The following is a 21,901-nucleotide window of genomic DNA, read 5'->3' on the forward strand; positions in this document are numbered from 1 at the left end:
CCTAGGTTTTTTCATAAAATGACTGGAGTAAAACATAAAGTAGCACAAAATAGAGAAATGCAGCAAAAACGAAACAAGCATAAAAAGAGATAAGTAATAAAAATAAAAAAATAAATAAAAAAAAAAACGCGTGTATCACTTTGAGAATCACAACTCTAGTTGGGTTACAAACCGAATACGTCACCTTGCTAGCGGAACCGCCCAATGAAAATTAAGCTTTGAACAGGGGCAGAGCTGATTGACAGAGAAAACAACCAATCAAACAAAACTTTTCCTCGACGTCATGACCAATCACCGAACATATGCCAAAAATAGTACCTCCTCTTGTTCAGCACCCAAAGTCGAAGGATAGCGCTGGCCTTTCAATGGACGAAAGTGCCAGATTTTGTCCGTGTTGTCTAATATAACCCATTCTGAGTGTCCATATTTGTTTTGGAAACGATCGGAATTGTTTATACGTATTGTGAGAGACAGAACTGGCGTCAAACATGCGTAAAAATCAACGTTATCCAAACAGGGAACCGCCAAGAAAGGAATTATCGCCGCTCATCTGAGGCCAATCTCGATTATTTTTGTCAAATAAGGAAACATAACAAGATAGCTAGTTAGCTAACATTAGCTCTGTAGGTAGCTAGGCTATATCTTCTCCCCCAAAAAACAGACCCCGGCAGAGAACAGAGATTGGATCTACATTCGCATAACGGCAGGAAAACGTAAGTAGCTAGCTGGTATGTTACGTTAACGTCATTAGCTAGACTTTTGACAAGCTGGAAAACCGCTGGCGTCGGCTCTCTAGCGTTAGCAACACCGCTAGCTTACATGAGTACACTGGCAAACAACTAGGCCTTCCCGCAGAGGGACCAGGCTAATGTGAAATGGAGCTCAGCATGTGGTTAGTGCATTTTGGTAAACACTAAAAGGATATCTCACAGGAACAGTCAAAAATTTTAGTTGCCAACACAAGTTTGGCAGCGCAGTTGCTTTCAAACGGACCTTTAAAACAACAAAAAAACGTTAGTCAGTGTTGCTAGCTAGCACTTGGAAGTTTGTGAGCAGCTTGGCTACCGTTTTAACGTTAGCGGGGCATTTTTTTTCCTTTTGGATGCAGGTTAATTATTGAAGACATTGGCCTCCAGTGGTTAGTCTGGTCCCCAGCGAGCTAACCCAGCTCGGTTTTGCAAGGTCTACCTTCCTTATCACTAGCCAGTGACAGGTTAGCTGACTTTGTCATGTGTCGGTGCGTAGTTAGCCATCGTTAGCTCGTCAAGTGTAAAGGTATTTATAACGTGGACATTGTTAGACCACGGTGTGTGCAAGTGCGTTGATTTCAGTGGAAACTCTGCGATGTTGAACGCCAATAATGCTGTTTAATCGCCAGCGTTGTTCAAGTCCAAGAAGCAAGAAATTCTGTATTGCTAACTGGCTAGCTAGTCGGCTACGTGTGCAGCTAACGTTGCAGATAGTTGGCAGGCATAGCGACCTTTTATGTGTACTGTCTTGATGCCTGTGTTTTACTACATAGTAGATATAATCTAAGTTAGGCAGATAACGCACAACACTGGTCATAACCTGGCGAGGTTTTTATGAGAAGTAAAGTTATGTGGTAGCGCCTCTCAACGCCTCACGTTTAATTGAAGGAGGATGAAGCTTTCTTAACAATCAGTCTTGTGCCTTCTCCACAGAAAAGGGGCTTATTTTGATATTTTCAAATGCTACTGTTCATAGCGCGTAAATTAATGTCACTATTGAGTATTTTTGATGCATCATAGTGTTGTGGAACTTATTTTTTGGTCGAAGTAATTGATATTTTATTTTGTCACTTAAGCTGAGAAGTATAATTCACATATCAGTGTTTTTGTGAATGCCAGCATTTCTTTTCTGGTTGACTACCTGTTCAAGCTCAGTGCCAGTTGTAGAGTTGTAACTTGTGCTGCATCTTGGCTCAGTGGATGGTGCCACAGTAAGGAGAGAAGCTATATTTTTTTTCTCCCTTTTTAATATTACCTAATATTTACTAGGCTATCCCTGGCTGTATGAGGAAAACCTACAGGCTTTTTTGTAACTGTAAAATGTGCTTACTTGATCATTTTTATGGTTTATTTAAGTGAGCAGTGCATTAGACCATTGTGATTAATAGACCAAGAGCTAACTTTCTCTGTCTCGGGAGCAGCCAGTGGCCACTGATGTTGCTAAACAAATAGTATTTGGTGGTATGTTGTGTATGTTAACCCCCTGGCAACAGCTCAGAATAATAGTCAAACCTATTATTTCATCATTATTAGTAGGTTAACACTAATGTAATTTGAATGTCTGAAGCTTGTCATACACTCGGGGCTTATTTGAATCTGAATGCGCTGTATGTAACAATATGTTTAAGTATCTTCTTAGTTAGTCGTAGTTCAAGGTGACCCCCAACCAGCCCAGGCGCCCTAAATCACACGTTCCACCCTCACTTTCCATATTGATGAACAAGCACCCCAACAGCATGCCGAGTGTGCTCCACCGTCCTCTCTTGTGGGCCGAGCACATCAGTGAGTGGCGACTCTCTCTACAGTTTCTCCTGTTGCCATGGCAAATAGAAAGGTTTGCTAAGATTTCAGGCGGAAAGGTGAGGCTCTTGACTTTCAAACATGAGAAGGGCTAAATTTGGGAGCAGGTTAATATTGATTTATCACAGAGATTTTATTAGACATTGTTTGTTGATTTTGAACAGATTCCAAATTGCTTTAGTGTAGCAGAGATGTGTCAACAAAACAAAAGTTTGGCATAATGTCACATTTCTTGTACACATTTTCCTTCGGGCAGCAGGGAAGGTGAAGCTTGAGAGCCATGCCAAAGGTCTCTCATGCATTTTAAGGCACTACCTTATCCGTATCAGGTGGTGATAGTAAGCACAGGTGACCCAATGTGTGACATCACCTGGTGTTGGACTTCTGCCCGGCTGGCGAGATAATGGAGGAGGTCAATGACTAATAATCTTATCTGAGTCAGCAAACACTGTATAAAGATGGAATGGCAGGTGAAACAGAGTGCCAGGGGCGTCGGAGAGGAGTGACAGGCTTTTTGAAGAGAGGAGTGACAGGCATTTTTTTTTTTTAAGAGTTGTAAAGTTGTTGAAGGGTGATGATGACAACCAGCTATAATGCTGGATTTCTCTTTACCTGAAAATCAGGCCTGTGATCACATAAACTAGCTGTATATACCCACATGCTTGTGTAATTCCACATTTTGCTCCAATGGTGTGGTACAGCCACTGGCTGCATGGTCCACCCAATAGTGGGATGTTTGTCTCCTCAAGAGGGAGAGGATGAAATTGGATGGAAATAGGTTTGTACAGGTTGTTTTGGTCAACTGCTTGGATTTCAGTCAATTTAACATACTGCATGTTATATAACTTGCTGCATATCACCAGTGTCCTATTTCCTGAAACAAACAAAAAAAAAAAACTCTACCTCCCCCAAAAATAATAATAATAAAAATAATAATAAAAAAAAAAAATTAGAAAGGAAACGCAATTGAAGATAACCCTTTATCTTCAGTTTAGTTCAGCTGGGTCTGATACTGAAATTTGGAGCACACTATTAACTACCGGTGTTTGTAATTTATTGGATTGGGTGTTTTATTAAGTAATTATTTCCTTGGAGCATAGAGATATGCTGCATTGGCCTACATTGGCATATTTTGGAAAGATTCTTCAGGTGGAAATACATTCCTTGCTTTAAATATTTGTGAAACATTTAGTACTTACTGATGGATTAAGCAAAATCTTCTATCCATAATTGGACATTTGCCATTTATATATCTCAAGAGATATGTCAGACACTGATTAGCTCTTTTAATTTTAGACCAGAGTCATGATATTTTCTACATCTCTATGCATTGGAGCCATTGTCCATATATGTAACAATTAAAACATGGCTTTTATCTGGAGTTATGGGTGATATAAAATTGTTGTTTTTCATGAGGAAAATTATTGAAGAAGGGTTATGCTATTAGGAATTTAAACTCTCCTTTTGCTTGTGTGTCAGTTACACAGAACAGACATTCATAACACTGTGGTTTGGTAGTGGTTTATAATTGATCCCTGATATGTAGGTTGCTTTATTTACACTTGGACAGCCATGATTAACAAACTTGGCTGGGTTTCTTTTTAGCATCTCAGTGGTTAGATAATCTTTGTTTTAGTTGTAAGTCAGAGGAGAAAGGAGGTGTTAGGGATAAGAGGCTTTCAGGAAAGTGGGCCCTAGGCCACAGAGGCTGTATGCGGCAGCTGAGTGGAGGATCCTGGGAGCGTGACCCTTGTTATTGTGAGTGCATCCAGACTCAGAGGATGCGACTCTGCATTCATGGTGACAGACCCTTCGTCTTTATGATTCCACCTTAGACTTTCATAGTGTCAGTGCGGCGGTTACGCTAGAAGACCTGTCAACACAAGGGACGTTAGCCAAACGTGTGGGTGTGTGGTGGTATGTGGTGGGCTGTGGTCGGAGGGGTTTGTGGACGGTTGGCTCTCAACCTCCACGCTGCACACTTTCCTGCTGGTGTCATCTCACTGTTAAATGCTTTTTATGGCTGGCTGCACACACTGCTACCTACATGCAGTGAGCTACAGGTTGCAAATGAAGCGCACTGTTACTACATCCAGAATATTCCAAATGATGACACCAACCCGATTTATGATTTTTGATGCCTGGTTCTCCCACCAAACTCCCAACACAGCTAAGTTGCTTTCAACGAGCATCCTGTAAGATGCTGTGATTTACTAGCAAGTGTATTTTGGAAATTGAGGTATGTCTACTGTTCTGTTCTTTTTGAATTTAGCATCACATATGGATGAGATAGCGCCTTCTTCTCACTAGAGTGAATCATTTTGTGTGTATGTGTTTGTGGGGGCTACATTAGCTAAGAGACAGAGCCCAACTTCCCAGCGTTACATTCACTAAAAAGTGCCTTAAATTAGCAGTGTGGGAGCATTTTGGACACCATGAAAATGACCAGAGTCTCACTGAAGTAGGCTCATATCCAGTTTGCAGTGCATGCCAACAAACACATTGACTTCCAGTTGGTCAAAAACATCCAACATGCATCGACATCCATCCTAGTTATAAGCCTTAGACAAGGTAATAAAAAGATGGGCGAAAAATTTTCTTCAGCATATTTTCTTTGACGGTATTAGCAAGTTGCTTTTGAAACATTAAGATGATAGGATTACTTACAATCATAGAAGTGCTCAGGCTTTCAATCTAATGTAAGCTAATGTCAACAAAGCAGGAATGGTGGTATTGCAGTGTCATCAATTAGCTTCCATTTGAAAAGCTCATCAAAACAGCTGTTTGTGTGAGTCAAGAGTGTTTGCTCACTGGGATAATTTTTTTATTTATTTATTTGCCCTTTCCCAGCTGTATTGATTAAATTTTTTGCAAGTATATCAGCCAAGAGTAAAAAGCCAACCTATTCCAGTACAGTTTATTTTTATGTTTTCAGAAGGGAGTTTTAAACTAAAAGGGAACTGCATACTTGTCCCACTGTATTTAAATGTGCTCTCCATATTGAAAACATCTGTTTTTTAGTGTCACATGAAATGTTACAAAAACTACATTAAAACAATTAATTATAAATAGCTAATTTGACTGTTGCATTTACAATGTATAAACATGTAATCATGTAAGTGTGAAACTGATTTTTCTTTCCTCCAGGACTAATTCATACCATAAAAATGTCAAACTATTGCATCTCTAGTTGTCACATACTTTCAAGTGGTGGTCATGAATTAAAAAGGAGAAGTAACTTGTGACAAGTTAATGTCTAAACACAGGCGGCAACCATGTGCTAGGTGCTATAAACCTCACATTAACCTTTTTGCGAGATGGCATAATTGTATGTGCTAGGGTGACTGATCTCAGAGCTGCGCTCAGCAGCATTATGCAATCACAGACCTCCACTTCCCTCTTCAGAGCCAGTGGTTTTTGGCAGCCATGTGTGTCTTAGCGTGGGGTTGGGGGTGGGGGTGGTGTTGGTTTCGGCCTGTGGTTAGAACATGGGTGACAGCAGTTTTCAGTGGGTTAAGTGGTTGAGAGTTTCTAGTTTCTGTCTGGCACCTTAGCAAAGCTAATTTCTGTGTTTTGTGTGTTTTTTATCTGGCAGTCTGTTGCACCGTTGTCAGACAGTGAAATCGGGTGTGTGTGTGTGTGTGTGTGTGCGCAGGCTGCATGTCTCCTTACAGGGTCTGGTTGCTGCGCCTGTTTTAATGGGCGCATGATGCAATTCCCCTTTCCTCTCTCTACCAGGCGACTGTGTAAGTGTGAGTGAGAGAGGGAGAGCGACAGAGAGGGGATGTCGCTGAATGAAGCCCAGCCTGGATGTTTGCACTGCAGGGTGGGTGGTTGCTAGGCAACGGCAGTGTGTTTGTTTTATTTTTAGAGAGAATCGCTGCTGCCGAACATAACAGGTCTTTCTCACACACGCACACACACACGCACACACCTGCACACTTGCTCTTACTTAATAGCATGAGCATATAGGCTGTTAATGAGCGTTTGATGGTAGCAGCGTGTCTTTTAGAGCTTGATAGAGGGAATTCTGTTGATAGACTCACAGAGCCGAAAAGCAACAGAGGTATGAATGGGGCGACCCACTGCCCCACCCTGAACATGAAATCCAAACCAGCCCAGCATATTTATAGAGTGTCTTTCACTCACACAGAGGCACTGACACTACACACATGCACGGAGTAGATACAAACACACACACACACGTTCCCGTGAAACCAGCTGTAGTCACTACTTGAATCTACCGTCCTTTTTTGGGCACACGTCTGCCATGCCATGTGTGTGCATGTGGGTGTGTATACAAGGAAGTGAATATGTTGGTAAAGACATGATTTGGGTGATCTTCTGATTGATGTTTTGTGTGTCTGTTGGCCAGTATGACTAGTGAAGAGTCACACACCCATGCTAGACAGAAATAGCTCATTGTTAAGCAATTGATGGGGTTTTGGTTAGAAATAGACCTGTAGGCTGGGATAATAGGGTCCGAATTGAAAATAACCAGACTTGAGCATTCAGTTTGTGGCTAGTGAAAATACATTGCTAAGTAACTTTTGCCAGCCAAACTAAGTTATGCACAATTTCAATTAACATGCTTTTTATGTCACCCCAGCTGCTGTTAATGCTATTTTGTATACAGAATCTGAAAAGGTACTATGTAAAACCATTCATTCATTACGTTTACATTAAAAATTTGGCTTTCTACTAATTTTTGGTGAAGGTGCTATTGAGGCAGAGGAGACTCAGGAGGAAAAAATAGCAGAAGTTTAGATTTTATGTTTTAGATTTAAAATTGTATTGTCTCAAACAATTGCCAGCCAGTGTGTCAGGTGACACTATACTGATTTATCCCCCGAGAGATTGTGATCATTTGGCAGCAGGTAGGTGTGAATTTCAGAGCCTGCTGGTACAGTAATGTTGTACTCTATTTCCGCCTAACAGGTAAGCTAATACTATTAGTTACCTTGTGCTAAGAGTCAAACAGGCTCTGTGTGCTCAAAGAGGCTTACAGGTGCCGTGTAATCCTGAGCCCCGTGGTTCTTCCTCTGCTATCTTTGTCCTGCAGTTAGGATCTCTGGCTCCCATCATCCACACAGTAATTAGAAGCACTACATGGTCATGGCTTGGAGCGCCCTCTTCAAGCGTGGATACCTCAAAAGCTTTGTACCCTCAAATGTTTTTGTTACGCTTTTGTTACAGGACTAACTGTATGGGATAACTCTACATGAGTTATATGTCTATTTGTGATGTTTTCAAACATTGGAGCAAAAACAACCCTGTTGTGAGTTATCATAGGTCAAGAAAATTGTACAGAAAATTGTACTTATTTTCCATATTAAATAATATATGTAAATATGATCACAATTCTGTCTTGACAGCTGAATATCAGCTGTGGTTTGAATGCAAATAATCATGGAAACCTGTGAAATTAAGTACCCACAGTATCATTGGGATGCACTTGCACATTTAAGAGTCTCTATTTCAGGTAATATTAATCAGCCACCAGCAAACATGCAGATGAGAGCAATTTAGATTAATACTGTTGATGTTCATGGTACTGTAGGGTGAAGGAGGTTGGCTTATAGGCACATGAAAAAAACCCCTCTGTGTTAGTCTTACATGTCTTTGTGGTTGATGGTGTTTTCCATGTCCTCCTGTTTCTCCTCTTTGTCTTGTGTATCCTCAGCTGTAGGCAGTAATGGGTGCATTCCTAGACAAGCCGAAGACAGAGAAGCACAGCGCCCACGGTGAGGGCAATGGCCTGCGCTACGGCCTGAGCTCCATGCAGGGCTGGCGGGTGGAGATGGAGGATGCCCACACAGCTGTGGTTGGCCTCCCCCACGGACTCACCGATTGGTCCTTCTTTGCTGTCTATGATGGGCACGCTGGTTCCCGGGTGGCCAACTACTGCTCCGGCCACCTGCTGGAGCACATCCTCTCGGGAGGGGCTGAGTTTGGCTCGGGGCCTGGCTCTGTGGAGGGTGTGAAGGACGGCATCCGCTCAGGCTTTCTGAAGATTGATGAGTACATGCGCAGCTTCTCTGACCTGCGGCAGGGCCTGGACCGTAGTGGCTCCACAGCTGTAGGCGTGCTGCTCAGCCCCACCCACCTCTACTTCATTAACTGCGGCGACTCGCGGGCTGTGCTGAGCAGGGATGGCCGGGTGGGCTTCTCCACCCAGGACCACAAGCCTTGCAACCCCCGTGAGAAGGAGCGCATCCAGAACGCCGGCGGCTCAGTCATGATCCAGAGGGTCAATGGCTCCCTGGCTGTGTCCCGGGCCCTGGGGGACTACGACTACAAGTGTGTGGATGGCAAGGGCCCCACGGAGCAGCTGGTGAGCCCTGAGCCCGAGGTGTGTGTGTTGGAGCGGGCGGCTGAGGGAGATGAGTTTGTGGTGCTGGCGTGCGACGGCATCTGGGATGTCATGTCCAATGAGGAGCTGTGTGAGTTTGTCCGCTCACGGCTACAGGTGTGTGAGGATCTGGAGAAAGTCTGCAACTCAGTGGTGGACACCTGCCTGCACAAGGTAGAGTGACACACACACACACACACAGCCTTTTTTCTGTTTCTGTGTTTGGTTTAACCAGCTAAAACAAATGTATGGAGAAGTATTGCCATATGCAGTGTAACCATTGGGTTTAACACACAGTAAGGAGGTTCATGATTTGAAGCAGTCCTGATATTTTTTAGGGTAAATGGAGACACATTTTTAGCAGTTTGAAGATTCCTTGTTTATTGCTGAAACAAAATTTGAAAAGACAAAATCATAACACTTCATGATACAATTATGAACATATCAGCCTATACTCTGATTTGCATTGGAAGTAAAAAGTCTAAATTAGTTAATAAATTGCCTCTGGGTGCTGAGCTTACCATTCATGCTAGGCCTGTATAATCTGATTTACACTTAAAACATTGCATTTCATTATTTTAGATGAAAAAATGATAAATGATTGAAATACACTGTGTAGTGTTGTGGGGTTCTTTTCAGTAGTAGTCTCTTTTGAAATTAAAATATGAGCTTGTGAATGTTCTGACCCTCCGACATGCTGGTGGCAGTGAAAGTGATGTATTCCTGAGCTATTTGGCCTTTTGCTTTTGTTGATTGCTTGACAAAACCTTGTGGTGAATGAAACGTCTTTCTGGTGGCTTCACAGATGATGAATCACAGTGATGTTGTTTGCAAGTACAACATAGCATAAGATGAACATTGTGTTTCCAACAATATTTTGTTATTGTGTGCTGAAAATCATGCTGCACCCTTAATTTCAAACAGGAAAAGAACTAAGAGTGCAAAAACAGAAAAAGAAGCAGCAGCTCATTTTGTGGATTGTTTTTGTGCTTCAAAATACAGATCTGGTATTGCATTACCTACAGAATATGCCTTATTTACTATATATTTATTTTAACTCTTTCCCTGTCGTCTTCCTGTAGGGGAGCAGGGATAATATGAGTGTGGTGTTGGTGTGTTTACCTGGAGCTCCCAAGGTCTCAGAGGAAGCCGTGAAGAAAGAAGAGGAATTGGATAAATACCTTGAGACTCGTGTTGAGGGTGAATACACAGCACACACAAACAGATGCATCTGGACCTACACACAAGCAAATAAATGGCCTTTTATCACATCAGTCTGTCAGTCACCATGTTGAATAAGGCATAGTTGTATTCATGTAAAATCCCAGTGACTTTGCAGCATTTTATGACAGTGGCTGTTATATGATAGTGATTTTTGCATTTTATTTCAACACCTTAACTGTTTAACTACATAATAATGAATTGAAATGTTGAATTGCTATATGCAAAAACCATAATACACTATTGTTTGGTCCTATTTACATGCACACACTGCTCCTTTGGTTCAACAAACTTTTGATTCTCTATTGAGCTTTTATGTTTAAGAGCTCTAAGTGGAGCAGATGCCCCATTTATCACCCATATGTAGTATGTACCTAACCTGGACAAAATAAGCATTCCATACATAGCACAAATATTTGAAACCTGTCTGCTATGTAGTAGTGGCATAAATGACAAGAACTGTTGTTACTGAGTTTTTCCACTGCCTCTTTAGACCCACCCAGGCCTCTGTTCATTGCTTGCAGTATACAAGTAGATGTAGCATAGCCAACAAAACTGCCAGTGGAAAATGTAAAATGCAAATGCATGAGAGGATATGAGCAAAACAGTGGAGGAACATCAGCGTTTTCCTTTGAGGGTTTATATGCCTGTAACCCCTCACTCACTACTTCCTTCCACCTTTTACTGTGTGTGTGTGTGTGTTTGTGTGTGTGTTTGTGTGTGTGTGTGTGTGTGTAGAGCTACTGGGGGGCTGTACGGATGAGGGAGTCCCTGACCTGGTGTCTGTCCTGAGGAGCATTGCCACGGAGAACATCCCCAACCTTCCACCTGGCGGAGGCCTGGCCAGCAAGTAAATACACACACTGAAACACACAGCAACACATAATCTCACATAACAGACACTGCACATGCTATTGAGTGAGCAGAAACCAATCAGATGGTCAAAAGAGATTCAGACTTAAAATAATAAATATCTTCACTGCTCCTGAGCTCGTAAAATTCATTGTTTACCACCAGGATGTTGCATACTAATGACCAAATATGTGACAAATGCATGTACTAAACTTGTGCTTGTTTGATAGCTAACTGAATTAGCTACATTGCTTTTTACCTTTTCACCTCTTTGGTGTGCAAAAATTAGTTTTAATATTCATCCATACTTCTTAAAGGAACAATAATAATATGACAAGCTGTGACTTCATAACTGCAGACCTCCCAATCTACATGAATTTTGCATTCCAACCATGCATTTCTTTGTGAATAAAATGCCAGCTGAAACAACACAAGTCAGTAGCTAGCTATGTTGGACAATATTCCCTGGTATTTTAAATAGCTTCTACAGACACCTTTGTGCTTCTGTACTTACGCTCCAAACCTATTGGAAGCATTTTTGCTAGTCTGTATTACCTTATTAGAAGATGTCACCAATATGAGCCACAGGTAGCATGATGTCATAGTCTAGATTAAAATTTAACCATCAAACATTTTGAATATAAGTTATCTAAACCAGACCCTTCTATAAAAATGAACACTAGGCATTTTATAAGAAGAAAAAATGTAGAAAAATATGATCATATTGTTTACTTCTTAGCCTATTTATCCATTGATATTTTATATACTGTTGATACTTGTAGTAATTATAATATGTACTCTTAATTACATAGCGGTGAACAGGGAAATGTCTACAGGCCAGGCTATGTGGGGTGAAACGGTGTGAATCAAGCGTTACATGACGGTGGTACTCAAAATATTACCTCAAGGTTGGCAGGTCTGTAATTGTGATCAAACAGCATGTGTCAAGGAATTAACTCTTTAATTGTGCAGCTCTGTTATGTAATTTATCATTAGTTGTTGTCATTTCTCTTAAATTTTCCCATCTGTGGACGCAATCAGAGACTCATCACTTTGTATATTAAGTGCGTGCTGTGTGGTCAGTTGACTAATTAACAGGTTGACAAGAAGCAGACAGATGCGTGGTCACATTAACCAAAACTAAACTGATTTGGACGCTTATGTGCACTCTAACACAAGTCTGCACACACTGGAACTCTTTCAAAACATACGCCGGCTAAAGCAAAAGAAGTTAATGCTTACACGCACGCACATCCTCAATTCACTCAGTTGCTTGTTTACATCAATACAATCAGCATACACTTGAGAGGGATGAAAAGCGGCTGTTTGTATTATATAGGGAGCACCCGAGTCCCTCTTCTCTGAGTTGTGTGCTGTGTGTGTTTCCAGACGGAGCGTTATCGAGGCGGTGTACAACAAGCTGAACCCTCACAGAGAAGAGGAAGGGGTGAGTTCATCTCTCTGACCCCTCACCTCTGCAACCTCCCAGCTCCCCAACATGACCTCATAAAGCTAGAGTAGCCCACGCCAGCCCAGACAAGGCAACACACTCTTTGGTGCACATGTTTGTGTGAGAGAGCGAGAAAGAGAGAGAGAGAGAATGTGATTTAAGTGTGGGTGAGGGTCAAGGATAGACGCACAAAACAGACTTGGCAGGCTTAGTGAAACTCAATTGACTGCGTGCCATGTTGAAAGGCATCAGAACCCTGTACAATCCACTTGGATTTTGTATTCATCATTCAAATAGGAGTTACAGTAAAACCTTGATAAACCTCTTGAACTCTGGGAATGAATGCAACTCCTTTGAACCAACAGAATGTTTTGATGACTTGAATACACTGAATGGCTGGGTTGATTCTTATTCACAGTGTTACTCATGCTTCATGCACACGCATTGCAAAGCATGAGTCTAATTTACAGTTGAACGTCCATTAAATCAAATGAAGTAATCATGATATTCCAACGAGTGTACAGTTAATAGAATTTATTTTTATAACTGCTGCATCAATCGGTTACTATGCCTGTTAAGGAAAATTTACAGTGTAGGTCAAACGTATGGTAAGCTGTGTGGGATCCTTTGTCAGTACACAGCAAAAATATCCTTAACAAGCCTTTTTTTTTTTTTAAGATTTTTTTTTTGGCATTTCTGCTTTATTTGACAGTCACAGTGGAGATAGACAGGAAAGGCAGGGGAGAGAGAGGGAATGACATGCAGCAAAGGACCTGAGGTCAGATTCGAACCCCGGTCGCTGCGATCGGGACTAAGCCCTGGTACACGGTGCGCGTTCTTGACCAGTGAGCCACCGGGGTGCCCCCAACAAGCCATTTTGTCACATTATCAGGCCTCAGGCTGTTTGGCTTAAAATAAATGAAGTCATCCAGTGCTGCGTGAATTCTACATCCTCTCTCTGGAAATTTCTAGAACTGTGTCAGCATCTTCAGACTGGGAAGAATCAGGCAGATCACTCCACTCATATAAAAATAATATCACTCGATTCAAGAAATTGTTCAAATAAGCTGATTTGAATTGGAAGTAAGGGGAATTATCACATTGCACCGGCAGACATTATTCAGTTGTTTTTAAGAAAAATAAGGTTTGAAAACTCCTTGCTAGATTAAATGACTTGTTGTGATGGATATGTTTTGCTCTGTATGTTCTGTCGCCCATGTGAGCTACTATCTGTCAGCAGATTTCATCGTTTGTCCCCATCCTGCTTTTGTTGCATGATTTACCAGTCTACCAAACATGAATTGGGTCTTAAGAACTCCCAATTTAGACTAAATAAAAGCGCAAACAGATCATCGGGGCTGCTTTTTGTAATGCTGATTTTTTTTTTTCATAACTTGTCTGCTCTAAAATACATTGTCACAACTATTTTCTGAAGTTGATTGTGATTGCACATTTTAGCACTACCATTGCATTTGCCGTTTCAGCGTGACTTTTATCAACTGATAATGCCAGAACGTATTAAGTGACAGGCCTTGGAACAAAAATCAGATTTTGCTCACATCTCTGTGGTGTCTTCAGAACCAGATATGGGAGCAGTCAGCCTTGTATTGTGAAGGAATGGCATCTTAACTACAGTTACCATTGGCGGCTGTCCAGATGCAATGAACATGCAGGCATTGTAAACTGATGGAGAGTGAGAGTGGGAAAAATAATGCAAACACAAGTGTAAATAAATAGAGCTACACAAGGTGTAACAGTTGTTCTTGGGCCAAGCTTGGATATTCAGAGATGTAAAAAAAAATGACACCCTTAGAGTCAGAGCTTTGAAAATCAAACTGAAATTCTAAGTTTAACTGTAGGAGGACATCCCACATTTAGCATCGCATGGAAATAGTTGTAAGAGCTACAGGCTAAAGAATGGATCACTAACAGAGGCCTGTATCACGAAGCAAGCTTAGTTTTCGCTGGATTAGCCAGACCTGTCCGGATACACTAATGGAGATCATGGTGATCAGGGATAACCGGTATCACGACGCTGGTTATCAACTCGCTCATTCGATCCAGGTTTGCCTCATCAGGAGCCGTGAACGCGCACGTATAAGGGGCGGAGTCTGAGGCAGCCAACCAATCACAAACATGAGCGACAAGGAAAAAAGCACAGCGTATGTCACGGCGGAGGTGAGGCATATTATAGCCTACTGGAAAAGTATGAGGAGGAAAAACAACATCTACACACCAAATCGAACGCCGCGGCTGCCGCGAAGAGAAGGCAGAATGCTCGGCAACGAGTTGCCGACTAAATGCGCAAATTACACATCGGTGGCTTAAGTCCACATCTGACGCTGAAACCTATGAACTCACTGCACTGCACAGATGTGCTGCGTGTATGAGAGATATTTAATTCCTCCAGGTGTAATCCCTCAAGGGTTAAAAGAACGTGGGAGCAAGTAAAAACACAAAAACACAAGAATATCATTGCATTTTGTAAGTTTGCCATTTTATTATAGGCTACATTTATTTATTGCCATTTATTATACAGGCTATAATAAAATGAAGCGGACGGCAAAAATTAATCACATCAGTCAGTGCATCAGGTTGACAGCCTGAATAAAAACAGATACTGAGCTGCATTTGAACAGGAACAAAAGGCAACTATAAATGCCTACTCGCCCTCTTGAATGAAGGGTACAAATGATCCTTTTTCAAATTTGCATCAGCGAGCTGTCAATCAGGCCTATTCTCTCACCCAGGAATAATTTGCCCCCCAAAAATATTTAGAGCTAATTAATTGAGCCATTTTAAATGTCCCTAAAATGTTGTGAAGAGCCTCTAAAGCTTTTAAATACTTTTAATTATCAAATTAAAAAAAAAACAAACGATTTCTGATTTCTGTTTTCCTCTACAGCAGGCAGCTGTTAGCCAGGCTGAAGTGCTGCTTCACATTAATATTACAGCCTCTCTCTCATACAGAGGGTTGTCGGCAAAATGTTACGGATATGGCCGGTCAAGGAAAATCCTTTAATGCCGTAATGCTCTCCTTATTTGGACTCGTTGTTCAATGGGATCGTCAATGATTGGTCAGGCCACGGTTTGGCAAACAGCTGATTGGCCAGGGGGCGGTGCTTTATGTAGGATTCAATCCTATCCTGAAAGTTAGCTGCCTGGAGCAGGCTAGCGTTCAGGATAGGATTAGGACAGGTTTTCTATCCCGATCAGAGGTGAACCAGCTTTGTGATACAGAAAATCCGGAGTTGAGCCTGAAGTTATCTCGCTAACCCCTTAATCCCGCTTCGTGATACAGGCCTCAGGACTCATCCAGCCTGGATAGGTGTGAGTGTGTGTTTGTGTTCTTAATGCCAGTGGCGTGTGGACTTGCAGGGCTCTTTTCTCTGGGCTGTGTGGAAGCTGGCCTCCTTTCCCTTTCCCACCACACAATGAACATCACTAAGGGCTGTCCGTCACTGAGTTACTGGCAGCTCAAACGTGGGTTTGTCACGTGGGTTTGACCTTTGTCACACTAAGACGGTGTGCAGTAGATATTTTAGTGACAAGTGTCATGCTTGAGTATTGATGCTGCTGCAGTGTGAGAGGATGCTCCTTAGTTGTGTGAGTGTGTGTGTGTTTTTTTTGACCATGGAGCGTGCCTGCAGAGTCTGACCCCTGGCGTGTCACCCCAGGCCTGTGCGGGGGGAGAGGAGGAGAGTGAGGAGGGAGGCGGCAGCGCAGCGGCTCACCTGCTGGAGGCCTTGCGGCAGTTTCGCCTTCACCACCGGGGGCAGTACCGCTCGGTGTTGGAGGAGTCCCTGGCCGCCTACCATCTACGGGGGGAGAGCACCGCCGAGGGAGCAGGGGAGAGCAGGAGGACGCCCGGTGGCAGCCATGATGACGACAACGAGGAACAGCCCGCCTCCCCTCCCACACCCCCCTCGCCCCCGCCCTCACCCGCCAACGCTGAGCAGGAGGGCAGCCCAGATGTGCCCGCCCCCGTCAACATCGGCCAATCTGATCCCTCCTCCGGCTGAGCCCTGCCCCACCCATTCCTGCCCCCAGAGCTTCAGTCAGATATACTGTGCCCCCTCCTCCTTCATGAGGTCATTCTGCAGCACAGAACTTAAATGGACAGAGTCAACTCCCCTTGCACAGCAAAGGCTCATATATATTTTAATGATGCAATGGAAATTATAAGGGCAATTCTGTCCATTTAAGTTCTGTGTCTTGGTCACATACACCCCTCTGGTTGTGTTTTAGTTTTACCAGACATTTTAATCATAGAAAGGGGAGGTGGATGCAAAAATGGCTGGTACAACACAATAAACCTTGCACTCCATGGCCTGCATTTAGCAGTATTGGCTTCTTCGTGTTTATTTCCTCCACAACCCTCACAGCGGACTAACAGAGGAGAAGGAGAGGACACCCTCTGAACTGTAGCTGTTATCCTGCACCGTCTCCAGGCCTACTCCACTTACTGACTCAGAACACACTCCCTGTATGTGCGTGCGTGCGTATGTGTGTGTGTCTGCAGAGTTTGATTGATTGTGCAAGAAACTAGCCATCAATACAGACGTGTATTTTTGCAAATGGGTGATACTTGAGTGTTAGCCCATTTTTCACACTGTAAAAACGCAAAATCTTACCAAGATTATTTGTCTTATTTCAAGTCAAAAATGTCTTATTTCAAGTCAAAAATGTCTTATTTCTAGTCAAAATATCTCATTACACTTAAAATAAGACATGATCACCTCAGAAGTAAATTGTTTTTAGACTATTTTCACTTGTTTCAAGTGAAAATTTGCTTGAAACAAGTGAAAATTTGCTTGTTTCATTGGCAAAATTTGCCAGTGGGAAAAGTGAAAATTCACTTGAAACAAGTGAAAATTAGCTAGACACAAGAAACAAATTTTGCCAATGAAACAAGCAAATTTTCACAAGAGACAACTGTCTAAAAACAATTTACTTCTGAGGTGATCATGTCTTATTTTAAGTGTAATGACATATTTTGCCTAGAAATAAGACATTTTTGACTTGAAATAAGACAAATAATCTTGGTAAGATTTTGAGTTTTTGCAGTGCAGCATGTTCAGCAATCATATGTATAATCCAATCTAGGTACTGTTGAGAACTGAGTACTCTTACAGACTTTAACAGCTGTGTCTGTGTGAACATGAAGGGAAGGACAGGTGAATGGTAGAGGGATAACTGTTAAGAGAGATTTAATTTCAGTCTTTTAACCCTAAATCCACACCACCACACTTTCAGTAGATTGTGGATTGAATACTCGCACCAACCCCAATTGAAGAGATAGTACCATTCAGCAGGTCGTGAATACATGAGTGGCACTCTTCAAGGACGCGAAACATGTATTGGTCCTTGATGAATGATCTTATCCCAAACATTAAAAAAAAAACTCAAACCACGGGGGTAATAATATTTTTTTTTGCAAAATGTATCTGAGTAATAAAATGTAGTAAAATTGGATGCCAATGTAGGGAAATGTTGTGTAAGAAATTACGTGGAAAGTGTGAGCATGGTTATGTATCTCTTGTCAGTTCATATCATGGATAAAATATGATTAGGCCCAGTTTTCATAAAAACTGCTCATGCTGGCAACCAGTGGTGTTAATTGTGGCTTGATGAGTTTCAAGGCTCGATGTAACCTCAGAAATGAGTTTTTACATTGTTTAACTTGCCACAAAATGCAATCCAAACTCTTGTCAAATGCATTCGAAAGTCTTGTTTCATTGTAAAAGTTTGATTAGGACTGTGATAGGAACTTTTAAAGTGTAATTTTTGTGTGGGGAAAGGTATGGAGGTTGTTTTCAGTCTGTTTAATGCCCTGTACTTAAATGCTTTGGTAATGCATGCACTGCACCTATCAATTCCATATCTATGGCACTTACCTGTTTGAGTGGAGATTACAAAAATACTGTGTGTGTGTGTGTGAGAGAGAGAGAGAGAGAGTTAGGGAAAAAGTGTGTCTGTATGTGTGGGTGTATGTATGTTTGAGATGTTTATATGCGTTGGTGTGGGCCAAATCAGTCCCACACAGTAAAATGTGAGCTGACAAATGAACAAATAAAATGATTTGAGGTAAAATCAAACGATTTGTGTAATTCTGTTAGTATGTCTGTGTTAGCTTGACTGCACATCATTGGTCCTGTCTGAAATGATTCACCATTCGCCAGGGTTTTGATTAGGAAGGTTTTTACCATTTAGTAAGGACTTCTCCAAAAGAATGAAAATGCACATCCCTGGTAGAGCCTAAATAAGTAAAATAGTGGCATTTGACACAGGGCCATTATCCTCACTGTTTTCACTGTGTTGTATGTTGGTGTGTAGATTCTGTGTAGATAGGTGTGTGGGATCTGATCAGCTTGAGCATAAACTAGATCTGCACATTCCTCACCCTCCTGCATCAATTTTTAGCCTCAGTCTAGCCCTCTTATTCCATCTGAGTAGCATAAAGAGACTTTCCTCACTTTATCTCCCGTTGAGTAATAAAAGTTGAGGCTTAAAATGCCAAATTCAACGTGTTGGGGATGAGTGAAGGAAAGCTCCGTAGACTATCGGGACACCCATCCCCTCCTCCTTCCTCCTTCCCCTGTTTTTCAGTCTGACAGTCGGCCTCACCTGATTCTCTGCAAGGTGAGTCATCAGAGGTCTGGGATCTGACATAAAGACTGGTACGGAGGAATAGCTTTGTCTCTGTTCAGATGAAGGAGGTCAAATTGGTTCCCATCACTTAAAAAACACATCAGGAGTAAGATTTTTACAATTAATTGTGTAAATAATAATTGCAGCAATAGCAAACCTAACAGTCTGTCTCCTCTTGTCCCTTCCTGTCCATTTTCCTCGCCCAGAGTGCCGGTGAGCTGGAGGACCCCTGGTAGCCATGGCAACGCCCCCTGTCTCCTCCCGGTGATTGGTGCAGCCACCCAGAGGAGGAGTCTCTCTCTCTCTCTCTCTCTCTCTCTCTCTCTCTCTCTCTCTCTCTCTCTCTCTCTCTCTCCATTGCGCCATGTCTCCTCCACCAAGAGGACATGTAGTGTGTGTTGGAGTGCGTGAGTGTGCGTATGTGGGTTTGTGTGTGTGTATGTGTGTGTGTCTGCAGCAGCAGCAGCAATGGGACAAAGACGACAATGACGAGTACACAAATGCACACACAAACACACTGCTTTAAACCCGGAGGAATCACTTTTCAGAAATGTTACAATTTTACGAACTGAGTTATCATAATGGTAGAGATGATTTTTACCTTTTTTTTCCCCTCCGGGGTTTTCTTTTTCTTTTGTTCTTTTTCGGGGTGGGGGCAGGGGGCGTTGACATTGATCACCTGACTTCAGAAGGACTTGAGGACCGAGTGTGTGTGTGTGTGTGTGTGTGTGCGTGCGCGCATGGGTGGGTAAGAGTTTGTGTGTTAAAGTTTTTTCGAGGACGGCCAAGAGAAGAAAGATGGCGGACAAACACTGGCTGGATGTGGTTCTTCTTCTTCTTCTTCTGGACTGTTTTTTTTTTTTTTTTTTTTTTTTGTGATCCTGGTTCTGATAATTGCCTGGCACCCTGACTCCTCCCCTCTTTAAAGACTCACACACACACACACACACACACACACACAGCCAACCTTAAACACCCCCACCCCTACACGTTCACCGCCACCTTCGCAGGGCACCGCATGAGGACTTTTTGGTTCTACATGTACATGGTTTTCTCAGCACCGGCCCCGGACCGCCATTGGTTGAGACTGAATGCACCTGAAGGACCTCTGGACTCTGATTGGCTCCCGCCGTGTGAGAAAAGTTCTTTTTTCTTTGATTTTTTTTTTTTTTCTTGATGACGCTATAATGATGATGATGATGATTATGATGGAGGGGGGGTAGCTAGTTCACTGAAGAGCCAAGGTGCTGGTGGGAAGTCACAATGTTGGACTCATGGAAATGGGAGGGTGGAGGGGACTTGTGTAATATCGTTGGTTGGACTTGGGTTTTGGTTTTTCAGTCAAAGGGGTTGGGTGGGGGGGGGGCAATTCAGCAGGACACACTCATCAGTTTGCTCTCGAACAGGCAGGACTCCGCCCCCTCCCTCCCACCTCCACGATCGGAAGTGCACGTGACGGCGGACTGTCCTGACAGAGGGAGTTTTTTTTTGTTTTGTTTTTGTTTTTGTTTTTTTTTTTGTAATGTTGTCCAGCTGCTCGCCGTATAGAGTGAGTGAAAACTCCCTGTTTTAACCCTGTTCCTGGTTCTCAGACTGCATTGGTAATGTTTGTATTTGCTGTTGTTTGATTGCACTCACATTTGATTACAGAAAGCGTCTATATATGAAATAAAATACCTGCCAAGGACCAGTGGTCACCGTGTGTTTGGATTGTTTGTTTGTGTGTGTGTGTGTGTGTGTGTCAGGCTGTTGACTCATGTCTGACCTGCTTTACATTTTCAGAGCAGATTCAGATAAAAAAACAAAAAACAAAAAAAAACCCCCAAAAAACTGGTTTGTTGAGCTAACACACATCCTGATGTTTCAGTAAACTAGGGCCTATAGTTGTCATCCTCAGCTTGTTCACCCTATAAAGCCTGAACTATGAAAGAACTGGCAGAAAATTCCAATTTTTTGAAATTGAACCCTTTTTTTAGTCCTATAACAAAATCTTAAAAAAAAAAAAAAATATGTTATTACATGATCTTTCTGTTGTATGATATGATATGTACTTGAAGTGCCAATGGTATGGTCCAGGGTGAACGGGAAGTGTCCAAACGTATACAACAGTATTTTGATTAAAGTATTGATTAAACTGAAAACGGAAAATAGAATTGAATCCATGTGTATCATATATGATACACATGGCTTTATAGGGTTAATGGTTTTGCCTGTTTTGCCCAAGTTTGCTGCTGCTATGACACTTGAGTTTCCTCATGGGATAGATGAAGGTCCTGTGGGTACAGCAGGGAGACGGCCCTGAAACCTGCATGCCAGCCTGCTGAAGTGTCCATGAGCAAGACACTGGATCCCTACCAGCCTCAGAGCTGCTGACCTCTGACCTCCCTGTGGAGGAGATAAAGCAGATTCATCTTAATGAATCAATAAAGTTTACAACTTATACAGTCATTCACACAAATCAACCTTTCCAAATAGTCTTATTTAAATATTCAAATATGATGAAGAAAACCATAGGATTGCAGTGTAACTTAATAGGTTATGTTGAATAATACCTTAACTGAATCAGTCTATTTAAAGTCTCAAACTGCAGAGAAAATATTTTCTTTTGCTGACTAATTCTCCAGTTCAGTTACACACATCTAGCTATGAATGCAAAGTAAAACAAATTAAAATGTCATGCATACATACACTATATTGCCAAAAGTATTCGCTCGGCTGCCTTCACACACATATGAACATGAGTGACATCCCATTCTTAAACCATAGGATTTAATATGATGTGGGCCCATCCTTTGCAGCTATAACAGCTTCAACTCTTCTAGGAAG

At 42.2% G+C, this 21,901-nt stretch overlaps 1 protein-coding gene across 4 annotated transcripts; it reads left to right on the plus strand.

Moving 5' to 3' along the window:
* Nucleotides 1–323: 323 nt before the first annotated feature.
* On the plus strand, nucleotides 324–20,772 carry ppm1bb (protein phosphatase, Mg2+/Mn2+ dependent, 1Bb). 4 transcript variants are annotated; one of them, XM_030077427.1, is made up of 6 exons: nucleotides 324–713; nucleotides 8,233–9,075; nucleotides 9,984–10,101; nucleotides 10,861–10,972; nucleotides 12,364–12,421; nucleotides 19,282–20,772. In XM_030077427.1, the coding sequence occupies exons 2-6, from the start codon at nucleotides 8,245–8,247 to the stop codon at nucleotides 19,309–19,311; spliced, it is 1,149 nt and encodes a 382-aa protein (XP_029933287.1). In that variant the 5' UTR covers nucleotides 324–713; nucleotides 8,233–8,244; the 3' UTR covers nucleotides 19,312–20,772. The 4 variants fall into 4 exon arrangements, with proteins under 4 accessions (XP_029933287.1, XP_029933283.1, XP_029933284.1 ...); XM_030077423.1 differs by lacking the exon at nucleotides 19,282–20,772 and adding an exon at nucleotides 16,102–17,163; XM_030077424.1 differs by lacking the exons at nucleotides 324–713; nucleotides 19,282–20,772 and adding exons at nucleotides 768–892; nucleotides 16,102–17,163.
* The last annotated feature ends 1,129 nt before the right edge of the window (nucleotides 20,773–21,901 follow it).

The sequence above is a fragment of the Myripristis murdjan genome, chromosome 19 (assembly GCF_902150065.1).
Source record: "Myripristis murdjan chromosome 19, fMyrMur1.1, whole genome shotgun sequence".
NCBI classification, from domain to species: domain Eukaryota; kingdom Metazoa; phylum Chordata; class Actinopteri; order Holocentriformes; family Holocentridae; genus Myripristis; species Myripristis murdjan.